Source organism: Nothoprocta perdicaria, unplaced genomic scaffold, assembly GCF_003342845.1.
Source record: "Nothoprocta perdicaria isolate Ctin4 unplaced genomic scaffold, notPer1 scaffold_20, whole genome shotgun sequence".
NCBI lineage: Eukaryota > Metazoa > Chordata > Aves > Tinamiformes > Tinamidae > Nothoprocta > Nothoprocta perdicaria.
Genome location: NW_020455205.1, coordinates 4,367,735 through 4,393,163, shown reverse-complemented (window position 1 = coordinate 4,393,163; position 25,429 = coordinate 4,367,735). Strand labels below are relative to the sequence as shown.

At 43.6% G+C, this 25,429-nt stretch overlaps 1 protein-coding gene across 4 annotated transcripts in view; it reads left to right on the top strand.

The window, feature by feature from the left end:
* The window catches only part of TGFBR3 (transforming growth factor beta receptor 3), a 111,667-nt gene that overhangs the window by 46,684 nt on the left and 39,554 nt on the right, over positions 1-25,429 (top strand). For all 4 annotated transcript variants that reach the window (XM_026037878.1, XM_026037880.1, XM_026037879.1 and 1 more), the window contains 2 exons: positions 5,388-5,572; positions 21,762-21,899. In XM_026037878.1, the coding sequence (XP_025893663.1) occupies positions 5,388-5,572; positions 21,762-21,899 (323 nt within the window). The remainder of the gene's footprint in view (positions 1-5,387; positions 5,573-21,761; positions 21,900-25,429) is intronic.

The window sequence follows — 25,429 nt, the reverse complement described above, 5'->3', positions numbered from 1 at the left end:
TTTTTGCTCCTTCGGTCCCTCTCTGCTTAAAAAAAAGGGAGGGAGGGAAGAAAAAAGCCAGTGACTGAGTCTTGGATGTAGATTTCACAAATCTTTCACTCAGTTTCAGTTCTGCTTCTGGGGAGGTCTGTATTTTGCTGCTTGCTCACTTCAACTGCAGTAGAAACTGGTCTATGTTCATTGATACCAGCTGGTGTTGATGGTGCACTGCTTGTATAAACTCATCTGAGTATTCAACAGGTGATTCTAAGTTTGAAAAAAACTTTTCCTTGGGAATTCCTTGTGTATGTGGATGGCCCTTTTCAAGGGAGGCACCTGCTGTCTTTCCATACAATTTATAGTTCCACAAGGAAATGCTTGCAGGACTTAATTTGTGGTAGCAATAGTAAAAATAAATAGGTAAGTAAATGTTTGTGGTGTGTTATGAAAAGAGAAGCTGCATTTCTACTGCTGCATTTCTTATCACCTTCCTGTTTGTTTCCTCTTTTTTTTGCCTGTTTACCCACTTACTGAAGTTTGTTACCTGTATTTAATGTTCAAAAGCTATAACTTCCCAGGATAAGTCAGATAGGCTGTTATGTTTGAAATGCAATATCTTCTGCTGGATATTGGTAGTATCCAAACGGGCTGAGTTTAGCTGTTAAGGAGTTCCTCCTAATTCTATTCAGTAAGCCTTAGTGCTTAAGAGAACCAGGAAAAGTTAAATGCCCTTCCTGAGCAGGCAGTTCTCAATTCAAATGAATTTGAGCTACGCTACATTAGAATTGTTATTGCCAGTTGTATAGAATAAGAAAACCACAATGCCCTGATCCCTTCCCTATTCAAGTAGGGTTAAAACAGAAAATGAGTAGTAGATTTATACAAGTATAAAACTCAATCCAGACAGTTTTTTACCATGTTTTTCCTACTGTCCAAGGTCCAAAGCAACAAAGCAAATGTCCAAGGGCAAATCTCTCTTTAAACATCTTCCTTCTCTCCTCTGTTTTGCTTCTGGAGGTCGCATTTATTCACAGATAAAGCACATGATCTAGGACAGTCCAGCTCCGGGGTGGTGGTGGGTGGTGGAAATGCTTCTTTGCTTCCCTGATGGACAGCACCGCGCTCCCTACTTCCAGCCATCATTGTTTCTGGTTAATTTAAAAAGAAATGCCCTTAAGTTAAGCTTCAAAATAACTTCTGTGAAAGCCTGTCACTTAAGTAGCATGAAATCTCTTCTTTGATAGTTAGCCCTCTCTGAGACTTGCTTTTCCAGTATTGGAAGTGATGAATTCTAGGAAGATCTGCAGTGCTGATAATTTGTATTACTTCATACCTGACAGTACAGAGATCCTAGTGTTTTTCCTGTCTGGATTTTAAATATTTTTATGTTAAAATGACTAGACTTGTCATTCCTTCATTTGAAAAACAATTAGAAGATACCTGCCCTCCTGAGGAGCGTTAGATCCCCTGGCTGGTGTGTATCCCCTTGCAGGGTGTGTGGGAGCCCCGCGGATGCGCTGTGGAGCCTGCAGTGCAGCCTGGGCCACGTTGCAGGAGATGGTGACGCGTTTCTGCGGACAGCCCTGTAGGAGCCCCCCTGGAATGTATCAGAAAGTGTATTAGCCTGTATTTGAGTAAAATCAGCTTATTTGTGAGTGGGTGTTGGGTTGTGGTATTCTACTGCTTCTCCTCTTCTTTCCTTCTTTCTGCCACTTTATTACAACAGAACACACGATACTCGTTAGTAGCATGGGAAATGAGATTGCCAAAATTGCACTGAATACATTCCAGATGCTTGTATGGAACGACTGGATTTGCATTAGGATTTCTTTAAAAATATACCTAGAGGAAAACAAATTCAGAGAGCAGTTCGGTATTAAACTAAAGTCTCTAAAAATTTGTCCTCATAAAACACGGATATGTACGAGCATATATTACCTTGTTACATACCTAACCTGCTTTCCATCTTAGGAAGGCTTTGCGGGCATTAGGCAATTAATACCTAATTGTATTTAGATCCAGGATTTGCAAGCAAGATTGAATGAATGCATAGTGCAAAGCAGTGATAGCTGAGCAAAAGCCAAACAGTGACTCTGTGTATTTTCAGCAAAGAGAACTGCATTCCGGAGGCTTGGAGCTCCACCATGATACATAAGCGGGGGCTGGAGGTCTGCGAGCTGTGCTTTTTGACTCCTGGAGTGCTAGTGTGCTAGGGCCGAGGAGCAAGAGCGCGTATGTGCTGGTGTGTAGGGCTGAGGAAGGTGGATGAGGGCGTTGGGCGCCAGGCAGCGCTTGTGCCGGGTTTGGGCAGGGGCCAGTGCCACGAGCGTGGCCAGAGCCGCTGTGGGACTGCGGTGGGGCTGGAGCGTCGCGTCCCGGCGCCCGGGCAGGCCGAGCGGCAGCGTGGTGTGTGCCGGGGTTCTCTGCTGGCTTCGAGATGCAAGCAGGCTGTGCTGAGGCGGTAAGCAATCAGATTAGGGCTTTCTGTTTGTTTCTTCAGTGTGGTAAATATACGCTTCCTTGGATATAGACTACCTACGGGAAGTAACTGGCTTTCTAGACAGCAGGAGGAGACAGGAGCGAGGGAAGGCAAACAGCAGGACAAGCCTGTAGGGAGCCCAAAGTCATGGATCTGGTGGAGGGAGAGCTCTCCTGCCCTTGCTGGAGCATGAGGCCTGTGGAGAGCGCCTGGTGGAGCAGGAGCTGCGGGCACAGCAGGGAGCCCTGGAGAAAGTGCCACAAATGGGTCTTTAGTGAGCAGCTCGCATGGAGGCTGTGTAAGAAGCTGTATAGAATAAAACAGAGCCTAAGCTGAAAGGAGGTGGCAGAAAGACCTGGCTTGTGTCATGTACCGAGTGTCAGTGCATCTCGTGATACTGACGTAAGCTTTTCTTTCATTTGGCACTAGCTCTGGAGAAGTGTCCTTTGCAGCTCATGCACTGAAGCTTCATTTAGTGGTTGGGCAGATGTGCAGATTTCAGAACACAGATTTCTATCTGGAGTTGCAAGCAGATGCAATAGAAATAGCATCCCTAAAACTCCTGAGAGCTCCTGGGAGTTGTAACAGACCTGGATGACCTGTGCCAGTGTCTGTGTGGAGACTCGAGAGGAAAGATCATGTCTCTTAATTTATCCCGTCATATATTCTTACGTGTAGTTTCAAATAGTGGAAATAACCTCCTGTTCCAATCTTTGGTTCAAGTGTTAAGGGCTGTTACCTCAGTCAGCAGTGAGGCCAAACTCTCTGCTGCAATAAAAGCAACTCTTCCAAAAGAAATAACCCGCCTTGTGCCTCTCTTCACCCGGAGTGTTGGTTGCTCGTGGTGGGTGCATTGACACCATGCTCTTTGGGAGGAGAAGAGGCACACGGGGCGGGCAGGGGTGCAATGCCTCCAATAAAAGCAGTGTATGAGGCACATGTGTGGGGATGAGGGCGTGCGAGGAGGCCGGCCCATGTGGGGCTGACACGGGCCCGGGCAGCAGGCACAGCTGGCACACGCCGGCCCTGCTCTGGCCACGGCGCAGCCGGGTGCTCGTGAGCAGGGAGGCCCCGCCGGTGCCGCCGGGCACGCAGGAGGCCCCGGGAGCGCTGCCCCCTGCACGTGGGCCGTGCGGCTCCGCAGGAGGCCTGGCCCGGGGCCAGCGCGGCGAGCGGCCGTGCCCCGCTCTGCCCTTCCTCGCCAGATAAGCCGGGCTGCTGGAGAGCGGCTGCCCTGCTCCACTCGTGAGCGTCTGCGTTCTGCAGCGGGGCCGGCTGCGTCGCAGAGGGGCCCTCCTGCACGCCAGGCAGGGAGGCTCTGGCAGGCAGTGTCTCAGGGCAGTGTTACAAAGTGTTTAGTCAAACTGAGTAGCACTGCATAGGCAGCCCTGCTTCATGTCTATGTGAAGAAATAAAGGTTAACCCCTCCATCTCCCAAGTTGATGGTCAGTGCTGCTGCCCAGCTCCCTGAGGAGCAGTGTGGGGTGTTTGTGTATCCTCCATGCCGCGAGCAGCGGTGTGTCCAGCATAGACCTTCAGCAAGGAGGGCTGTTGAGCGTGAGTGGCAGGGTCCGTGCTGCAGCCAGCTCTTCCGCGGGACCAGGCCAGCGCGACCTGAGGCTCTGGGAAAACCTCAGTGGCTCTGCGTGTTCCAGATGGGCTGCTTCAGGATGGGCTTTCTGACTTCTGAAGGGCCGGCTGCCAACCCTGTGTTGAGCGAGCTGTCGCTCTAACCTGTGAGGTGTAGGTCAGTGCACGTACAGCAACATACAGCATTCATGTACCCAAGTAAAACAATCTCTTGTGCTGCTGTGGTTGGATGCAGGTCTTCCAAAATCCAACAGAGTTCTGCTATTTAATAATTTCAAGGTGTTCTTTAATTTTAAACTTTGAGGAGCATTTTCCTTTTAATTGCAAATGAATACTAACCCAAAAATCATATTTCTAGGTTGTTTTTTATCTTTTATATGTTGCTGCTTCCAAACTGACCAGGAGGTCATCTGAATCTAATACTTATCTGACTGACTATGGTGCAAATAGGGGTTAAGTCAACTGACTTTCTACTGTGACCTTCTGAATCAAAAACATATTGTATCTATTGCTGTCAGGGGTGGATTTGAAACATTTTGGAAAAGCAGGGCTGCTTTTCATAAATATTTCTTTCTTTAGTTTCCTGAGATATAATTTAAATGTAAACTGCTTTATATGCTTCAGCTTTTGTGCTATCTTTCTGTATCACACCCCGCTGCCTCGTGCACTGCATGGGAGAATGGCACTACCTCATGCTGGGGTGGTTATTTGAGAGGGTGTACACTCCATTTTGGACTAGATACTGTTATCAGAGTAGATAATTGCTGTCAGACACAAAATAGATTTGGTAAACAAACATTTCGTTTTATCATGTGATAAACGTCTGTTTTGTGCAATGTATTTGAACGATGCTGTCTGTAAATCAGCACTGCTTCAAAAGCAACAAATCCAACTCTCCCAAATCCTTCCTGATGTAATTACTTTATATTAGAGATTAACGTTTCATTGTTTATGTGTACATGATGGTGTTTTTTCAGTGTTTGGAGATAACCACATTTGGCAGAAGTGAGTAAGCCATGTCTAAGAATAACCAATTTCTCCCTCTGCCATCACTGTTCTGTTCATTTCTATATGGGTATCTTTTCTAATCCTTTATTTTCTCCCGGGTAAAGGAAAGGCTGCATCATTTTGGAGTGCATACTTTTAATTACAACCGTCCAAGAGAAATGGATTAATGATCTAGTGCATAGAGGAAAGCTTAAAAGGGAATAGAAATAAACTTCTTCATAATGTGGCTAATGAAATACCCATTTTTTCCATTGTTTTTGTGACCAAAAGGTGATTACTGAATATTTTGTCTTTTTCACTAAATGATAGATATCTGTGACTTCTTTTGCAGGTCCTGTGCCTCGGAGTGAATGTGTCCTGTCTCCTGTTAACAACTCGCACCCAGTCCATGCCTTATTGGAGAGTTTCACAGTCTTATCCGGCTGTGCAAGCCGGGGCACGACAAGCCTGCCGCAAGAGGTGCACGTCCTCAATCTCAGAAGTCCAGAGGAAGGTCTTGGCCAGCATGAAAGAGAGGTAAAGGGGAAAGTGCTTTTCTTCCAGATTCCTGAGTACAGTGTCCATGCAGATGGGATTGTGCTGCATTAGTTTGCTCAATAAAGTTGTCTCCCAAGTGTGAATATAAAGACCACCAAGAATTGTGTGCAACTTGCATTGGGTGCTGTTCACCTGTGCTTTGCATGTCATAGGAGTAAGGCATTTTCATAGCCAGTCATTCTCCCTGTCACCTTTCAGTCACAAAGTATGCTGAAAGGTGGTGGGGTGGGCAAAGGAAATAAGAAACAGATTTAGGCCTACAAGAGGCCTCTACAGAATAGGCTGTCTTCAAAGACAGTTCATTTACCTAAATGTGTTGTAAATTAACATGAATACCTTTGGATCCCTGCCATGACCACTATAAACAAATATTTAAGTTCAGATCCTTCTACCTCTGTAATACATCCTGAGTTCTACCCTGATAGGGAATGCAGCACAGAAAGCAAATGCTGCTGACTATGGTAGTTTTTAAGCACAGTCCAATTATTTGTGTGTTGCACTCAGAGGGATTGGCAGGAACTTTAGTTGCTCTGAAAGTGACAGCACAAGAAGAAAATTTTTGATGTGAACTTGTACAGTATTATTGTTTGCTCTGAAAACACAGCAAAATAGGGACCTGAAGTGAAAAGAAAACATCGCATGTCTTGGCAGCTGAGCTACTCAGTCCTTGTTCTTACAGTATTACAAAAAAATTCCTCAATGCTGTTCCCTGAGAGAGCAATATGTGTGCACACAGCAGAATTTGTGATGAAAGAACAAAGATGATCCTGCAGGATGAAGCTTAGAAACAGAGGGTCTAAATCTGTGTTGAAAGATCTTTCAAGTGGAGTCTTTTGTTCTGCTTTAAATGCAGGCAGCTACTGGTGGCCATAGTGGAAGCCTTTCCATTGATTTCAATAGCAGCCTTGTCAGTTTGTGGGGAGTTCAGCTGAATGTGGATTGGACCCTTCTGTGGAGCTCAGCTGTTGTATACATTTTCAGTATTTACCCTGCCTCAAAGTCCAGTGTGTGATGAAAAGGTTATTTATTATCTCTTTAGTAGGCATGTCATTGGCTGCTCTTAATCAAAAATGTCAAATCTGCTTCAGTTTAACTGTCACTGAATGAATTTTAAATAATTATGCTCACTACTTTATGGTGCTTCAAATGATTTTTTTTTATTTTCAAGGCATTGTATTATCAGCTTGAGGATTACACTGTAAAAGCCTAAAATATTTAGGTACAGCCAGTTCTCTGGGCATGAAAATCACACTATTATTGGAATCTGTTCTTCCATTTTTCAGTAGTTTAGCTTTCTATGAAAACAAAACAGGCTTATGTGGTTGTGGGGTATGTGGGAGAGCGTGCCGCCCTCTCTCCTCCCCAGGAACTTTTAAAGCCATTGTCAACTCCAAGGCAATTTTGGTAGGGAGGGTAGGTCTGCAAGGGTAAGTTTTGTGAAGATGGCAGAAGAACAAAGGAGAGAGAGCTCCCAAGTACCCGCGCTGGGGACGCGCCACAAGGTGAGCGCGTGAGCACTTAGTCACAAGGGATCTCCAGGGAGGGGGGAAACAAGCTGGATGTACCTCCAGAGAGGCCAGAAGGAATCTAATGCCCACTCAGATTCTCATAAAGCCAAATTTCAGTCTGTGCTCTGAATGCTGCTTGTTCAGTGTCGTTTCTGCACAAGCTGTGCTGGAGCTGCGTGTGCGCCAGGCTGCAGGCTGTGCCACCACTGCCTCATCCACACAGTGACACAGGAGGCAATAGTTGGCTTTAAATAAAAGCAGTTGCTGTCCTGTTGAAGCCTCATCTAACTTGCTTATGTTAAGAAGGAGATTTTCTCTGATCTGTCTCTGTGCTCCTATTGTATACGAAAATGCAGAGGACTGGTTACATCTTGCTAGCAGTAATCCCTGGCCGCGTTCTCCATCTCCCAGGCATTTCCCAGTCACAGCCCTTGGAGATGCCCTGCCCTGAAAACGAGCAGGAAGCCAGAGACAGGCTTGCTGGCGACAGCATGCAGCAGAAGAGTGTAAACAACTCGGAGCAGATTTTCCTTATGGGATAAGAGCCTGAAAACAAAGCAGAGCAAATGTTATCTTTTCCATTATTGTAAAAATCAACTCAAGTGCCCCTTTGTATTAATGTAAAAGGTATCCATCACCTCAAGTAAAATTAGCTTGATTTACTGGTGGTGGTATTTCCTGTTGCCTGCAAATGCTGATAGCAAAGGTAGAGATCTGTTTATCATACACTTCCAATATATTTCAGAATAAAAACAATATTTTTGTGACGGTACGCTAGCTAAAATCTCCAACATTTAAGGTATATTTAAAATCAGTAGCGTGACTGGGTTGTTTGATGTTCTGATGACATGGAATGTGAGATCTCAATCTTGAAAGGAGGACTTGCTTTAGGGGAGAAGAGGAGGTTGGGTTTTGTTTTGCTTTGTTTTAAACCTGCCCTGTACTGGATGCTGCTAAATTGCACATTCCTTACTCGCTGGGAGGACTGTAAACTTCCCGTAGCAAATTCCTTCGAGGGCTCATGCATTAAACATACTCGTGCAGTTATCCTGGTTCTCATAAATATGCAACATTTACATGTGCATTAATTTAACTTGCTTTGACATTTGTGTAGAATATACAGCTGAGGAGCGTTCTCAAATGCGAGGAGGGCTGGCGGTGCGGGGGGAAGGCATGACATGGGCACGCATTCTTCCTGTAATTGCATGCAGATTTTTCTGCAAAGATTAATAAGGCTTGGGTGTTATTTTTCTTCACTGTAAGCTAGAATTAATATCTGGACTGGAAATGTGCAGGATTATGTATTCCTGACAGCTTTTGTAATGCTAAATCACTGATTTATCAGGTTAAGACTGAAATCCAGCAAGTGTAGGGTCATACCATGAAATGCTGTGTCATGGTTTTTAAGGAATTTATTTCTATTTCACTTCAGCCTCTGGTGGGGGTAGTCATTCCATTTGTAGAGACTGTCAAGACATTTTCTTTGAGAGGACCTTAGATGTGCCAGTGGATTTTAAGTATTTAGGTCTTTCATCACAATTCATATTGGCCCTGCTTTATCGTAGGAAATAGAATACGAGTGCATGTAATAGCCACAAGTATTTATATAGAGCTTGGCATGAAAAATGCAATGCCTCTTTTGTTTGTTTTATTTGATCAAATATTCCTGGGGAAATGAGTGCGTGTGTGAGTTTCTGTAGCAATCTGGGTCTCAGCTGAAAGCCAGGAACTACTGAACACTTGCAATAACTTTCTCTTTGGCTTTGGCCAGCTTCTCTGCTTAAGTTTCCTAGTTTTTAGGAGGGAGATGCTTGCTATCTTAAACTGCTCATGCCCTGATGATAAACTATTGTTTGTGAAAGTGTTGTGAAACTATGGATACGCACCAGAAAAATGTGCACAAGAGAACTTAAAAAAAAAAAAAGATGAATGTCGCTACTTAAGTAGGTTTATTATCAACTCTTACCTTAATGGAGGAGTCTTTTATACCTGTCAGTTAAATTCCCCTGAACTTCTCCAGGCACACAGCCACGATTGAAATAGCTAGTGGGGGGAGGGGGGAAATACAAAATTAATCTCCTGTGAGCACTTAGAATTGAATACATATGAATACATGGAATCAGAATTCCTGGCAGTGGATTCACTATTGTTTTCATTGACATCCTCATCCTAAGTAGCTTTAAGATGGTATTCCTGATACAGATGTTCAACATGTGTTATGTGAAATGAAGGCAGGAAAATCAAGGGCTTATTTTTATAATTTTGAGTAGCTGCACTGAAGCTGGAATAAATTCTGAGTTTCTTTTCCATGTTAAATCACTGTAATTTGGCAATGAATTATAATGAAAATATATTCTTCTTTGAGAGGAAACATGATGTTAAATCTTGTTAGTTTCTGTGAATTAACTGGGCTAATTACAGTCACGTGGTAGTAGAATAACTCATTCTTGGGGTGACCCTCTTAAAACCATAAAATAGGGTACAAAATTGTTCAAGTCCAGTATTTACGTATTTTCTGAGAAATTATCTATGATTTCTAAAAATGGGACAGGAAAAGAAATTGAAACATATGCACTTAATGCATTTCTATATCCCAACCTTGGCAGTGCATCCTGAATTCAGGGTAATTCTTTTGTATCAGGTTGGTTTTTTGGGGGGGGGGGACAAGGAAGAGGTCTAGAGAATGAGGGTGAAATCCTGATTCATTTTGTCTATTTGTTTCCTGCATATTTACTGTATTTCACAGTGTGTTTAAGCTATTTTCAGAAATAACACTCTTTTAGGGGAAACTGATTGTTTTGGATTGTGCTTGTGCATGTTCTGGTTCTTACACGCTTCACAGGAACGTGGGCTAATGTACACACATCACTTATAGTGCTGAAAACCTATGTGCACAGGGCAGTGAGGAGCAAAAAACAACTAGCAAGCTCCTTCAAGTAATTAAATTCTCATTAAAAATAAGTGCAAAAAAAAAAAAACCCTACTGACAACAAAACACTGTCCTCTTCAGTAGCATTGTACTAAAATGAGAGGCTCCACAATGAGGAGTTTATTTTATGATTAAACAGTTGCGTAAGATCTTGAATACTACATCTGTGCCCTGCTGGATCGCTTGGCCGTACGCATGGGTGCTGGGCTGTGATGATGCTTCTAGGGAGCTGACCAGAGCCCCCGATGCCCAGTTTGGGCTGGGAAATAAAGGGCTGGGGCTTGTTTTCCTGGGCTGTGACCAGCTGTGGTGCTGCTGTGGGTGCTGGGTGCAGCGGGAGCCTGTAAGGGACAGGGGCAGCAGCGCAGACACCCTGTGGGAGCAGGCACAGAAACACTAGGCACCCAGGGGTGAAATTATGGTTCTTATTACCTGCACTTCTGCATAGGGCTTCCCAGTCTCCCATTGGGAGGAAGGGAATGATGGGGAGATTGCAGGTACTGCTGCATTGGACCATGGTGAGGAGCAGGTGGGGAAGGGAAACTCAGGCTCTCATTCAACTGCTGTTTGATTGGTACCAATAGCAGGTTAACAGCACATAAGCATCAGGTGGCATAGGGTACGATAATGAGCAGAGTCTGTGTATGTGACATGGCCTTAAGCTTTGTTTGACTGTTGTGCGGTCAAACTGAGGCATCCTGTTCTCCATGGAGCCCGGGCAGTAGCCCTGGGGCATGCTCGGTTGTGCTGGTAGGCACTAGGTGGGCCAAGGGCTTTTGTTTTCAAGAAAAACTGTTGCTGTTCTAGAAGCTGCATTAAAAAAAAAAAAAAAATCATTGCTGAGCCTCTGCCAGAGTAAATACTGGATCTCAAAACAGGAGGGATGTTTTGCTTATTTTGACTCTCCAGGTTCGCAACACCTTGACTGTGCTGCAGCTCATGGTGGCAGTGGAAGCCTCTGCAGGGCTCCTGAGCAAGGAAGGGCATGAACTGCCTTCTGAAATATGTGCATGCAACTCATAGAATAATATGAAACGTACCTTAATTGCACCGATTGATGGGTGTTTCATTGCCATGTCAAAAAACAAAAGCAGCCATCTGACATCTGAGCCTCCATCTCTGAAAAAGCTGTCAATCCTCCCCCTTTTTCTTTGTAAGCACTTTGAGGCATCTGTGCTTGCATAAAATCCAGGCCTTTTTTTTTTTATGTGGCGTTTTCATGTTGTTTGCTCTGGCCGGCAGTGTTTGCAGGCTGTTTTCGGTGAGCTCCGGAATTGCTGGTGGCTGCGCTGGCAGCGGCTCCCAGCTCTGCCCACCAGCGCTGCCAGCGGAAGGCGCGTGTCGGCCAGGAGCGGCTCCTGCGGAGCCCGTGTCCTGCCGAAGCCCCGCTGGATGCACGGCTGCTCTTAGTGGCAGCAGAGCCTTCCCAGCCCTTGGAAAGCGCTCTGCAAAGCCTCGCTAGGTTCTGTTTTTAGAACTGGAATGGGTTGTTATGTGTAGCAAACGAAACCTCTTCTCAGCTTTACAGAGCCGCGCGTGCAGCGGGGCTGAGGCTCACCACAAAAGGCTAAAGGGTTCAAAAGAAAAAATGTCAGTGCGACTTTTATGGCTGCTTGATTTTTTTTGAATGTTATTTAAAATGGCTTGTTGGAAGCAGGAAGTTGGACTCTTCCACTGACATGTGTTTTCCTCTGCTCTGTGTGCCCATAGATGCTGTTTTGTTATTGCAGAGTTTTAGAGAATTGGGCTGCTGCCTTTGCTAGAGCATTTCTCCTCCTTTTCTTTGTTACTTGAGAGCATCTAGATGCATATGTGCATACACAAAAACAATCTTTCAGGCAAATGTCTTGATATTGATCATAAACTGTAATTCAAATTCTTGTTCTATTCCTTCCTTAAAGGAGGAAATCTGACATGCCTTGCGGTATTTATAAATTACTGCTTTGTCTGTAGTTATTTTCTTCAAGGAAAGATAATTAGGAAAGTGGCATTTCCAAAAATCTGTTTATATCACAGACTGATGGACATGTTCCAGTCTAGCTTTGGTCTTGTGCGTATGGCTGAGTGTGTGAGATACTGGGGCAACACTTTGCATGAATGGTCATTTCTATGATGTTCTCTAGAGCATCTGAAGAAAAGTGGGTATAAATGAAGTCCGTCCTTTTATAGCTCCCAACACCCTGAAAATTTCCAACATGTCTGACAGTTGCTCTCATCTCATTGGAAAAAGCCAAACCTTACAGGGGGAAGGCACAAGAGCACAGTTGGTTGAATAGTTTTGTTTAAACTTTTGAAAACACTTTTCTTTATCTAATCTTTCATATCACATGTTGAGTGTATTTACTACAGACAAGTGCACCCCACTTTTTACCCAGGCTGGGGGGGTTACAGACTGACAGTAAACAAAGATGCATCCTAAATCCTGCTGCGTTTCTTTTTCTTTTTTAATGACTCATGCACATACACACTGTTCTTTACCCTGGCTTGGAAAGCTAAAATTTGGTTTTACACTTCCAATAAAAATGTGAACTTAATTTTACACTTCTGTATTTGATGGTGTTCCTCAGAAACATCTGTAGAATGATATACCAGCTTTGCAGTCATTTGAATCTCTGTGTGTTGTCTGGATGCAAAACCTTAGAGGGACAAAGTGTTTTATAGGCAAATACTATCAAGCAACTTTTTTTTTCATTGTGGTTTTCCATAGACTTAACTGAGCCTTAGAATTTGGTGTTCAGCTTTCACATTTCAACTACTTCATAATCATTTAGGAAGGAAGGAAGAGAGAAGGGTATAAAATTGAACTTCATTCACCAGCTAGTTCACCAGTGAAAAGCTTAGATATGTGTGTGATGTGTGCAAGTAAGTGCAGGGTAAAATACTGCCTAGGAAAGGGTTTCTGTTTCTAGTGACAACTACTTCTGCTGTAGTTGTTCATGTGAAGGTAGCAGCCCTGCGAGTGGCCACTCGCAACAGAGGGAGATGCTGTTCTTGGGGCTGGTGGGAATGCATCCCGTGCCCTTAAACAGATGGAAAGCAAACAAGACACTTTCCCACCAAATGCTTAAAAGGAGCACATTCCCCTTAGGATTCATTATAGAGCATGTGAACAGTATTGACATCCAGTGATTTATGCCAAGCTGAGAGAAACATGTCTTCAGGTCTCAAGTGCTTTTTGAGAGAGCAGATGGCACAAATGGTTTCACTTCATCGTTGGGAGCCTGAGCTGCTCCTTCGGGTCAGAGGAGAAATGGGTGCTGTGGCTGTGGCCTCGCGCCCATGTGCACCCATGGGGTCCCGGTCGCATGAGCGAGGCGATAGGGTGGGCACGGGCCACCCAGCTCTGCAGGGGCCCGGAGGGGACGGCGTGTGGGGACCAGGCTGCGGTGGCAGAGCTGCATGGACGGGCTGGCGCGTAACCTGTCGGCCCTGGCTGCAGCCAGGAGCTTGGGAAACCTTGGGTTCCAGGTGAGCTCTTGTTCTCCTCACAATAGACTACATGAAATCAAGGAAAAGCACCAAAAAGCTAAAGCTTGCTGGATATAAAAACTAGATTGAAATGTATATGTAGAGGGAAAGCCAGATCCTTATTACAATGAGTAGAAGTGAAGTAGGTAGTTTACTGTATAGAAGAAAAGTAGACAGGTAAACTGTGTGTCTATTCTGTACATAAAAGACATTCTTCAGTTGTTTTCACAGAAATAGCTGTATCATTGTATATTTTATATTAATACCTACTACCCTTCATATTCTGAACTAGCTTTACTTATATAAACCACCAAGATCTTGTTGCTTTCATTACTTGTGCACTGTGGAAGTGATCCCGCTTTGTGGTTCAAATAGGACGCTAATGATTGGCCTGCCAGTTTGCTAGGTTGTTTCTGAAACAGCTTGATCCTAGTTTTTAGATTACCTAAATGTTTGAATAAATGATTTACATCTAACATAACGTGACCACATTTGACAGCTTCAGCTTTAAAACAACTATGGAATACTAGAAATTAACTGGTCCTATTTTTATCTGAAGAAAAATAGTGTGGCTGAGCCAGGGCCAGAAATGAGCCAACATTTTTGTAAAATTAGAAGAAATATTTTGTGATATCTATTTGGGTCAGAACTTTCTAACACCATTTGAGGTGTGATGCTTTTCAAAGCTGCTCTCGAATTACTGTATTTCCGATGAAAACTTACCAGCACAGATGGTTACTCTTACATTTCTGAGGAGAAATATCATGGTTCACTAAAATATCGTTTATGAACCGGATACAAATGACACTTGCCAACTCCTGAGCAATATGTTTAGTGACATAGATGTAGAGCATGCTGCTATAATATACTATCCTTACTCATGACTTTTTTTGTAAAGTATTCAGCACTAAATTCTCCTTGTAACTTGCTTTTTTTTGTCTGCTGGCTGGACCAGTTGAATTGTAAATCAGTATCAGGAGGTTTATACAAGATATAATTCTATCCTGTCACACAAATTCTTAACTTTGGTTTGTTAATATTTAGAGCTAGAAGGACAGCAGAACTATGGGCTATGCTACACATTGTATGTGAATACAGTGTAAACACTTAAGTTTTCATTTTAATAGATGTTTTCATCAGAGGTAAGGGCCATGAGCAGGTCAGCATTTAAAGGTGGTGCTGAGGGTAGGTCTCGGATGCCCTTTAATCCATTTGTGTGTGTTGCTTTGCTCTGGGTGTAAGAGGTACCAAGGGTTGGGCTGCTGCGCTGTCCCCACTGAAGGTGATGGGGCTTGCTGGTCCTTCCTCCTTAACACATGCTGTGGGGCAGCAGTTTCTCCCCCACATTGGGGGGTCCTGCTACAGGGGCTCTCCAAGGGGGGAGGGAGGGTGTGGTCCCCCACCATGTCCACGGGGTTCTCCATTTCTTCAGGAGGGGGTTGAGCTCCCCGGTGTGGGTGGCAGGCTGTGCCCTGTGCAACAGGCACCTTTTTTATTGGGTGGGATTGAATTCATGTCTGGTTCAATGCCAGCAGCTTCAGAGAAACTGCCCCAGGGTGAATCTCTCATTCTCATTTTCACAAGGGAGCTAGAACTGCTGGTGAATCAGTCTGATGCTCTGTAGAGCATGGGTAAGATTACCAAGGCCCTGTGCACTTGCGAGTCTGTGTTCAGGTCAAGTAGCCAAGGGCTGTTTTTAGCATTGGTTCAATGAGTGTCACCTGTAGCCTTGGAAATAGCTGCTCCCTTGATACACACATGGTGAGCGCTACCACAGCCAGCAGCAGCTCAGCCTCTTTCCCGGGGACGGAACTACACCTCTCCAGCAGCCGCAGCCCCAAAAGAGAGGGTTTCCTCTCCACGCTCTCCCCTGTGCCCGATGTCCTGTGCGTCTGGCAAGGGCTGCAAGGATGCCCACGGTTGGAGTTCTTCAAGGAGGAAAAGCAAGTGTATGGGTGTGAGTGATTGAAACAATTTCTGTAACTTCAGTGCACTCGCTTTTCCCTGAAGATCCCTGATGTTCCCATTCCAACTATCTGTCGTATTGCTGGGGTGAGTTTTAAGAGAAATAGGTACTTGCTTTGTGGTGACAAATGAGAAATGTGCCTTTGAGAACATTCCCAGAAGGGGAACCAAGGGGTCTTATAAACCTATATGAACTCTGTTATGCAACTACTTGATTTATGAGTGTGAATACATAACCCTTTGAGCAAATTACCTTCAGGCAGTAATACCATGTGCACATATTTTGCCTTTCTTGGAAAAATCAGCAAACTCTCAGAAAATGTTGGCTCCCTGAAGCTGTACTTTGCAATCTTCTGTAGCTGGCTTTACACCAACTCTTTAACACAATACTTAAGGAGAATAGTAAAAATACCCCCCAAAACGGATAAAATAGGTGTTCCATTTTGAATTCACAGTCCCTGCCTGAAGAATGTACTTTTACCTTTCATCTTTAGAGGAAAAAAAAGATCAGTGCAGGAATACTCCTGTCCCCAAGCCACTGATAAACCCTTTTCAAAGGTGATGCAGCGGGTAAACCTTACCATGTAAGGCAGTTTCATGAGTTATCCTTCACTGAATTCTCCTGCAGCCCGTATATTAGCATTAGACTTTGTCAAGTGAATTGTAGTAGAAATAGTAAATCTCTTCTATTGGATGGTATCCATCAGTAATTTATTTCTATTAATTCTTTTCAGAGATTCAAGGTATTTATAGGGAAAAGTGATAAAAAGAACATACAAACTATCAGAATTCTGTTCTAACCTTTTTTTTTCCATTTTGTGCTAATTACCTTCATATTTGCAGCTGGGTAATCAATTAAGGTGTCATGAAGCCTCCTCTAGTGCATCATTCCTAAGCCAGAAAGGCTCCTTATATGGTCTGGGGTTACAATTGATATTTTTTCTTCAGTTTTACTGAGCAGCTGCCTTAGCCTGGGCAGTGTAACTCAATACAACACAGCATATTTTGTGCTGGTGTCTTAGCACAAATTTGTAATGGCTGTTTTGGAAAATGTGCCATGAATTTATCTCAAGACCTTCACACTGGAATAGTTAATTCAACCTTACAAATCCTTGGCACTTGACTTTGATCTTTCATAACAAAACTCAATGTCTGTGACTTGATGCCTTGAAGTCAGCAAAACAAAATGGTGCTTTTGCAGCCGTGTTTACTTTGATCAGTTTTCAACATTTGTGCCCTTGCCTTTCACATTGTACAAATTGCTTTAGCAGAGCACTGGGGCAGAGCCCACAGACTGTTTTTATACTTGGTTACTGTGGTGATCCCAAGCCTTTCCCGAGCCTCTGAAGGCCGGGAAGCAGAAACCTCGGCAGCCGGCGGAGCCTTCACCTTGTTGCCGTCATGGGGAGCTGCTGGAGACCTTAAAGGAACTTTTTGCAGGCTGCGTGGAGGCCAATGGTGACCCCAGACGCCTGCAAGGTGCCTGCTGAGCACTGCTTGCACAGGCTTGGTGGACGTGGCACCTATGGAACACGGTGTCCTGATCAAGTCTCACCTTTTTTCCAGCATATATTGAAAGAGTCAGTTTGGGTGAAGTGACAAAACTCTGTTGTGACTAATTTCCTGTTCATAATCACAGGCTTTGCTATTGGTAAGACTTTTTAAAGTGATTTTTTATGGTAAAATTTTTTAGACTAACCTTAAGTATTTCTCATTTTTTCTTCCTTTTAACCGATGACCAAGCGGTCGTGTTGCTCCCAAATTAGTCATGTGTTTCTGGAGGAGTTGGTGAGTGCCAAAGGAGAGAGCTGGGCAGAGCGGGGCCTGGCAGAGCAGCCTGCCCGGACAAACAGTCTCTGAGCTGCGTCTTTCTGAAAGAACCATGACTTAAAAGCACGTCCTAGAAGTCTGGCCTAACTCTTGATTGCACAATAAAAATGTTGGCCACACAACAGCTCAGAAATCATATGAGACCTTCGCGAGGGGGAAGGGATGAGTTGGAGCGCGGAGAGACCTTCCCGCAGCGTTGCTGTGCCGCTCTTTGCTTGCTTAAGGCACTAGCCCGTTGCATGGTTTAAAAATAACATGGACTGAGCAGATGCTCAGTGAATGGGCTTGGTGACCAAAAAGTCCTCAAGACCCTTTAATGATTCCAGTTTGACTTTTTTGGGTTTCGTTAGACTGCTGCTGATGTACAAGTGCCTGAGGTGAAAGTTTGGTTGAGGTAGTAAGTTGCTGAGAAAAACGTGTGTATTTTGTAAGCTTATTTAAACTAAGAATGGATGGAAGAAGTCTCTTTTTAGGATATCTTTCAGGACAATAATTAATTTTACAGCTGCTTTCAAAAGGTTTGTGCAGAATTTTGTGCCATGTCTTCATATCTGGCTGTCTAGAGCTGAACACACATAGGACTGGCTACTTCTCTGGGCAAAACGTCCAATAAATATTGAATAATGTGGTTTCTGCCAGTGAAAATACAAAAGGAAAGAAAGGGAAAATTTCTAGTTAGCTCTTCTGCTAATATTTAGAAAAGTTTTGTTTAGTGGCTTGAAGTGATCCAATACCTTTCTGTTAACTTATGCCATGCTTTTAAAAAGGTGCTATGCACTGTCTAGACATTTAGGAAAGGATGTGCCTTGAGCTCAAAAACTAAGCTGAGAGAGAGCAAATGTGGCCATTAAGCACTCCCCTAAGAGGAGCTTGGATCTGCAGCTCGAGGAGGGAGATCCCTGTAGGGTTAGGAGCTCTGTAGTGGGACACAGCGGTGATGTTGGCCTGAACTTTGATTATTTGTCTTTTATTTAAATTTATAATATTTTAACTTCTAAAGTCTAAAGAAATAGCAACTGAGAAGTCTAATGGTACCTCCAGTTGGAAAGAATCTGATTTTCTCACTTAAATAGTATTCTTTTCTCTTTGTGCTCTCTTCAGAGATCAAGTTAAGCAGAAATCTTCATAAAGTCTAAAACATCTGCCTTGTCTGATAAAAATTGGCTTTGAATAAACTTGTCTGAGCTCATTTGAAATAGAGATATTTTTGTACTTTCATATTACCCAAAGGACTTGACCCTACTTTTCCTAAGAGGTTTTGTTTTATTTTTTCTTAATCTCTATTTTTTTGTAATAAATCCCAGAAATTTTGAATAACAAGATTTTTTTCAAATTTCTAATAGGAGAATCTTCATCTGGTTAACTTGGCATTCCAATAAAAACACCCTCCAGGATGCACCCCAGACTTGGTACCCGTGTTTGCCTATATGAGAGAATTGCTATTGGTCTTCTACTTCTGGTTATTTAAGTACATAAGTCTGTGTTATGTTTTATTTCATCAAATTTTAGAATCTTTAGCTTTTACTTAACAAAAAAAGCTACAAAGTAAGTTGGACCGGAATAAACCAGTTATCATTTATGAGTGAGAAAGTGAATGTAGGTGCATACAAGAGGTAACTCTAAGTTTAATCTTCACTGCCCTTAGTGCAGTCTGTATTCTCTTGGATACTTTGATGTTTAAGGGCTTTAAAATCAAATGCATTTTATGCTATTCAGAGGTGAGAAAAAAATCAGAATAAAATGTGAGATCATGTTTGCCAGATCAGTATCGCAAAGGATATAATTTAGTTACTTTGGTAAATTTAAATTGTGGTATTTTTCTTGCTTTGTAAGAAAACTATTACATAAAAACAGAACAAGGTAATTATATTTAATAGCTTAAGCAGCTCATTGCTAATTAGCCATGATTATAGCTGAAAAACCGCAAGAATTAATGAAACTTTTTAATAGCAGAGAATTTAATAGCACTTCTAAACACCTTTTCCTTGCCACATTCATTGGCCTCCGTTTCTAGAGACAACAACAAGCAGCACGAGCAGCTTATCTTTTCCTTCACTTCCAGCTAACAGAAATACTCAGGCTTTATGGCCTGATACTCTAAAGCAGCTTTTCTAAGTGCTCTTTGGCATGCAAAGTCTTCCTCACCTTGTGAGCCTTCAGCGAGCGAACGCCGGCAGCTGCCTGAAAGGAGGTGCTTGATTCTTTTGAGGCGATAAATGGAAAGCAATGCTGGCCTTGGGAGATGTAGCAGACTATGGCACTCTGTGTTTGCTTTTGGAAGTGCGTGAATGTAAATAGGAGTGCAGGCGAGCCCTGGGAAGGTGGGCGCGTTTCCCTGGGAAATGCAGGTGCCGAGCGGTCCGGTGCGAGCGCCGGTCTGCAGCGCAGGAGCGCGTGCTCTGTGGGGCCTTGCTCCCCACGGGGAGGCTGCAGCACGCGAGGCAGCAAAGGACACGCTGGCAACACCTCTCACTGTGCACTTACTGTGTGGTGCCTTTTTGTTTCTCTGGAGCGCTGGTTTTTGTTTTGTTTTCTTTAATTAGTCTTACAATATCAGTTTTCCAAGAAGTTTTCATCAACCATGAGAAATGTGTAAATACCAATGTCCTCATGATTCCTGACATGCGTTTATAGGGATTCACCACGGTGATTTAAGCTGACAGTTAAATACACTGTGCATTCAGCACATGCAGATGTGTGTATTCAGGTAGATCCTGCATGTAACCAGCTGCTTGCTGGTGGGTGGTGCGATAAGGATAAGCGTGGTGTTTGCCTTTCAAAATCGGTAAGTAGCAGGAAACCCCTTTCCTGCCCTGCTCCCGGGCTCGCACGGCCCCCTGAGACGGAGAATCGGGTTTCACTTTGCAATGAGAGGGAACTTTTCCCTTCCTGGGGAGGGGGGAGATAGGTATAGGAGGAGCTTTTTCTTTGGAAAAGTTTGCTAATTGTAATGGCTACCATATCTTCAGTTTGCTGGTGTCTAGATATCCTCTGGTTGGTTGGTCAAATGAATGTGGATTTACTTTAACAGTGAGCTCCCTGGTGTGCAGTGCATGCTCCCTGCGCAGCCATAGGTAGCGCGGCTCCTTTCAGTGCCTCAGGTTTCCTTTTGGGTATTGGAGTGGGAGGCAGATGGGTCTAACTCACCTGTATGCTCATTTATATGTGTCACCACTCCAGGCTGTGGTCATGCTCCCACTTACTCCCTTAATCCCTTGTATGTAAGGAGTTGTAACTTTTTTTTTCCAGAGAATGTGCTCTTATGGCTGTAGTTGAGACACAAACTTGCCTTGCACAGTGTGTGGGGAGTATATAATACCTTGGCTCTATTCCTAATGCTTTTTTTCCATAAAGCAGGATAAGCTATCAAGCCAAATGCTTTCTGCCTAGCAAGTGTATTTGCTACCGCAAAAAGAGTGTGACTTCTGTCAGCAGGTGCTGTGTTATGTGCTGAAAGGTGAGAGAAAGGGAGGGCTCTCTTATCCTTAAGGTCAGAGTTTTGCCCCTTGCCAGAGGGGCAGCACTGAGATCTACAGGAGTGGGCAGGGCTTCCAGAAAAGGCATTTTTGTTTAGAAGCTGCTGCAGAAGCTGCTGTTGAGAAGTGCCCCGTGGTCTGTGCTGTTCCTGGCCGTGCCTCCCACTGCCTCGTGAGCAGCTTCTCTGCAGCCCGTGAGCTGCCGGCCCCCGCGGCTCCCCTGCCCTCTTCCTTGCAACCAGGGTGCCCTGTGCACCGGCGGCTCTTCAGAGCTAGAAATCTCTATTACTGCTTGCATAAGGGAATGATAACGATGCCCAACTACGTTAGTAATGCACTTCAACTTTGTTTATTAGCTGATTTTCCTCAGATCTCTTTTACAGGGTACTTGTGGTTCTTGTCTGATTACTCTCCTCCTGAGTTTTTCCTACATGATTCTTTTTGTCCCTGAAGAGGGGCATTTTCTTTCCTTAATGTGCCAAGTTTTCTTTTGGAATTCCTTCCATAAGTAAGCGAGAGGTTAGCTTGTGTTTCTGGATTTGTTTCTCCTGATTTTTGTTTATTTAGTTTGTTTATTTTGCAGATTAGATTTATGCCCCAATAGCATCTACAGGGGAGGGCAGTACTGCAAGCCAGCTTTGTAGGCTACCATTTAGAGACTAGAAATATAAGTTGTCTTTGCAATTCCTTTTATCTCCTTGTTCTCCATCTCTCAGCTTAGTGGTTTGACCTTTTACATAAGCGATTTTTCATCTGCTTTTGCCAAGGTTTTCTTAAACACTTTAGCAGGGCTCTGCAAGTGTAGAGCACAAATATTAACTCTTTCATTCTGTATGTGTTCTGTTGGCTTTATTTTTCTTTTTTAAAGGAATAACTCATACTGTAAGCCTTAACATGCGTTAAAATGGTCTATAATTCAAAAGAAAAGTGGAAGAATTTGAAACAATGAAGCTTGCAAGGAAGTGCTCATATATTTTTGTATTTCTCCGTAGGTCACCTTACACTTGAATCCGATTTCATCAGTGCACGTTCACCAGAAGCCTCTCGTGTTCCTTCTCAACTCACCATTGCCCCTGATCTGGAAGCTAAAGACAGAGAGGCTGGCACCTGGGATCCGGAGGGTGTTCTTCGTAAGTACACACAGCTCTGCCCTGTTCCACGTCGCAGCTGCTCGTCGCGTGACGCGCAGAGTTCATGGCATTCGCTTGGGAAGTTTTTTAAATGTATGTTAGAAAAAAAAAAGTTTGCAGGAGGTCAAGTTTCAGTGTAGGACTCTGGAGAGCAGTTAAATGGCAGGGAAAAGCAATTTGAAAAAGTAGGCAATTTCTTGTTATGTGAATTCAAAGAAAAGAAACCAACACTGTTTTTTTAAAATGTGCGTGCTGCTTGGTTATTAACACCAGCAGCAATTGGAGTCTGCAGAGCATTGTGGATATAGAGGATCTGCAGGCACGCTTACAAGTTTGGTACGACTGAAATACAGAAGCTTCAAAGCAATGGGAAGCATGGGTGCATGCTAGTTGTGTGGTCTGTGACCAAAACAAATGTCTGTGTGCATTAAGCTCTGTATGTGCAGCACAAGGTTTATGTCTCTAATGAAGCTCTATCTATTGAAATGACCAAGCTAGGTCCAAAATGATGTCATTTTTGTTTCTCAGAAAGCCTGGAGCACTGCTTATAATGTAGGATCCAAATATTACCTAGTATTTGTAAATCATGTCCTTACAGTTTGCCAGGACATTCAAGTTTGCTATTTGTAGTGAAACAGACAAGTTGTTTGGATTAAATTTTTAATACGTGACATCATGTCTAATCATGAGTCGTCTTTATTAGAGTTGCAGCTTTTACTATATTCAACTCTAATTGCAGAACTACACTTGATTATTTTTAGCTGTCTCCTTTTAGGGTTTAATTTTGCTGTCCCAGCACAGCTGTGAGGCAGGCAAGATTGCCTCGTGATTCCGCACGGGAACGCAGCGGTGCCCCTTCTTCAGCAGCAGGGGAGGGGGGTCATGCTGCAGCACTGTCACAGGGAAGGGACACTTCTCTGTTGACCTCTTAAGGTGGTGATGGTGATCAGTGTATCCAAGAGTCCCGTCACTCACCGGACACCAAGAGCTTTCTGGGACTGTTTTTATTTTTCTTCTACCTGGGATACAAGAGCAGGGAGTACCCTTGATATTTTGAACTTTGAAGGACTTTGTTCTGTTGTCAGAATTGTTTGATTTGTGTCAAAAGCACAGACTTATTCTGCATCTTGCTTGCTATTAACCATCTCAGTTTTTTTCTTGTCTCTTTTTCTTGTCTCTTCTTTTTTTCAAGAGTCTCTTGCAAGAAAACCAGTGCGGTTCAGATCTGCTTAGAAAATGAGTGAGGAACAAAGTGATAAACAGGGTGATAAGAGTTCTCACTCCTCTCCTAGCAATCAGCACCTTTCACCATTTAATCAAGTCTTGGTCCTAAAATTACCACATCATAATTCCTGTTCCATATCAGCTAATTCCATTTCAGCCATTTCCTCCCTTCTCCTCCTTGCCCACTTTATTTCTTTCTCCAGTGTGGACCCCTCACCCTGGCTTGGCCTGGAGGTGAAGGTGTCTGCTGAGGGCACTCATTTCCAGGCAGCAGATGCTCTGGTGCTGAGATGGTGTTTGGGCTGGGCTTGCTCAGTTTGGCTCTGCGGGGCTTCAGCGGGCTGCATTAAGCCATAGGCACAACAGGAATGTGCCTAAGGCATCAGCTGCCAACCCTGCATCATGAGCCAAGTGTTCCCTCTGGAACACGCTCTCCTGCCCTCCGGGTTACAAAAATGGGCCTGCAAGTTTGAACAGCAGTCACCTCCTGTGCCAAAGGCATTTGATCCCCAGTGGTGCTGCAGCAGACCAGGCCATGGACACAGTGGGAAGGGGTAGCCTGTCTCCCAAGTGGAACAGAGGTCCCTGATAGATCCTTTGGTTGGTTTTTCCCACGGGATGAAGTCACATATCACCCTTCGAAGCTCTGCCTGTTAAGGACTGGAAGCTGGTGGTCTCTTATTTCCTCCCAGCACATACTTAGGGCACGGGACTAGGCTTGCTAGTAATTAGCTGCATGAAGCCAAGATCTTTCCTTTCCATAAGCTTCTCAGTTGCAAGGAGTGAATTAGCTCTCAATGTGGACTTGTTCCTAACTGTGATTAAACACCTCTATAGTTTCTCCATGGCAGTTTCAGACCTCTACAGTTGTCGATAATTCATGTTCTTCATTCCACAGTAGCAAGGGGTTTGTTTGTGTATTGTTTTGTTTTTACATAAAGAGCTTGTGAAACAAGATTCTAGAACAACAACAACAAAAAACCTCAAAAAGCCTCTCCCTGCTTAATTCCTGCAGTTGCCCTCTTAACAGGATTTTATTATCTGTTTTCTCCTTAAATATCCTCCCCGCAGCAAACACAGGCTGGCTTCGTTCTTTGTACAGACCCATTCCACTTTTTTTGTATTTAATTTCTTGGGAGCGCTGTCATGGACTGAGGTAGGTTATGAGGTTGAAGGCTAAGTGACTTAAATTACAAAGATCATCCATTGCCTTTCCCCAGATTCCATTCTGTCTGCTTGTGAAGACAGATGCCTTGTTTTCCAAACATTTTGATGGTGAAAAGCAAAAAATTATGCAGGACAGAATCCTGTAGATCATACTAAGGAAGTTCTAGACAACCTGTGGGCAAGTGCAACACACCAAAAAGAAATGGATGAGCTTTGGTTTTGCAATACGGATGTTTATGTCTGTGTTTGGCCACACCAGGTTGTAGTCACTTGGATGGACTCTGGCCTTAGATGAAGGCTGCCCAATCTGGGCTGCAGAGAAAGGGCTCTCGTTTCCAGGTGAGTCATGGAGCAGATGGACATACTGTTTCTCCTCCAGTTGTGAAGAGACTCCTTGCTTCCTTGCCAGAGTATTCAGTAAGTTTCAGGGAATTAAGATGCAAGTGGAAATCACAGTTCCAGGGGTGCACAGTGCAGAACTTGTTTGTTGGCCTTTTTAGTTTGAAAATACTTTGGCTTATACATGTACTTACACAGCTCTGACTTGTTCAGTCTCCTTGACTTCATAGCCAAGCCAGAAAACAGAGTATCCTGAATCATAAAAGTTTTCATATTTACAAACCTTTTTTAATGTCCATGAACTGTAAGTTCAAATCAGAAATCTGTGTCACATACCATAGGAGTGTCATAACTATTGTGTCTGTCTCTATGGAAGCCTTAGATTGGGTAATCACAGACTTCCCAGCTTTTCTGCTTCAGACTTTTCATGGAATAGATTCACCTCATCGCAATTTCATTAATGTACTGTATTTAAAGTCTGAATTACACCACTTTATTAATTGATATTTAGAGAAGTAGCATAACAAGTTAATTGTCAACTTCTGAGACTCTTTGGTGATGAGACAGATAGGAGTCACAGGTCATTTAACCATTTAGAGAAGTCCCAGTTACTTATTTCTTTGAATTACTATTTTTTTCCCCAGTGAAGCTTTGTCAGATTATTGCAGGGAAGTATGTTTGAATAAATTAAATTTCAAGTTAATTATGTACAAAGATTCAAAGTTATTTCTGACAGATGACTCTTGCATTTGGGCAGGTCATGTATGAGCATATGGGCCTATAGGCAGGTGATGTATCAG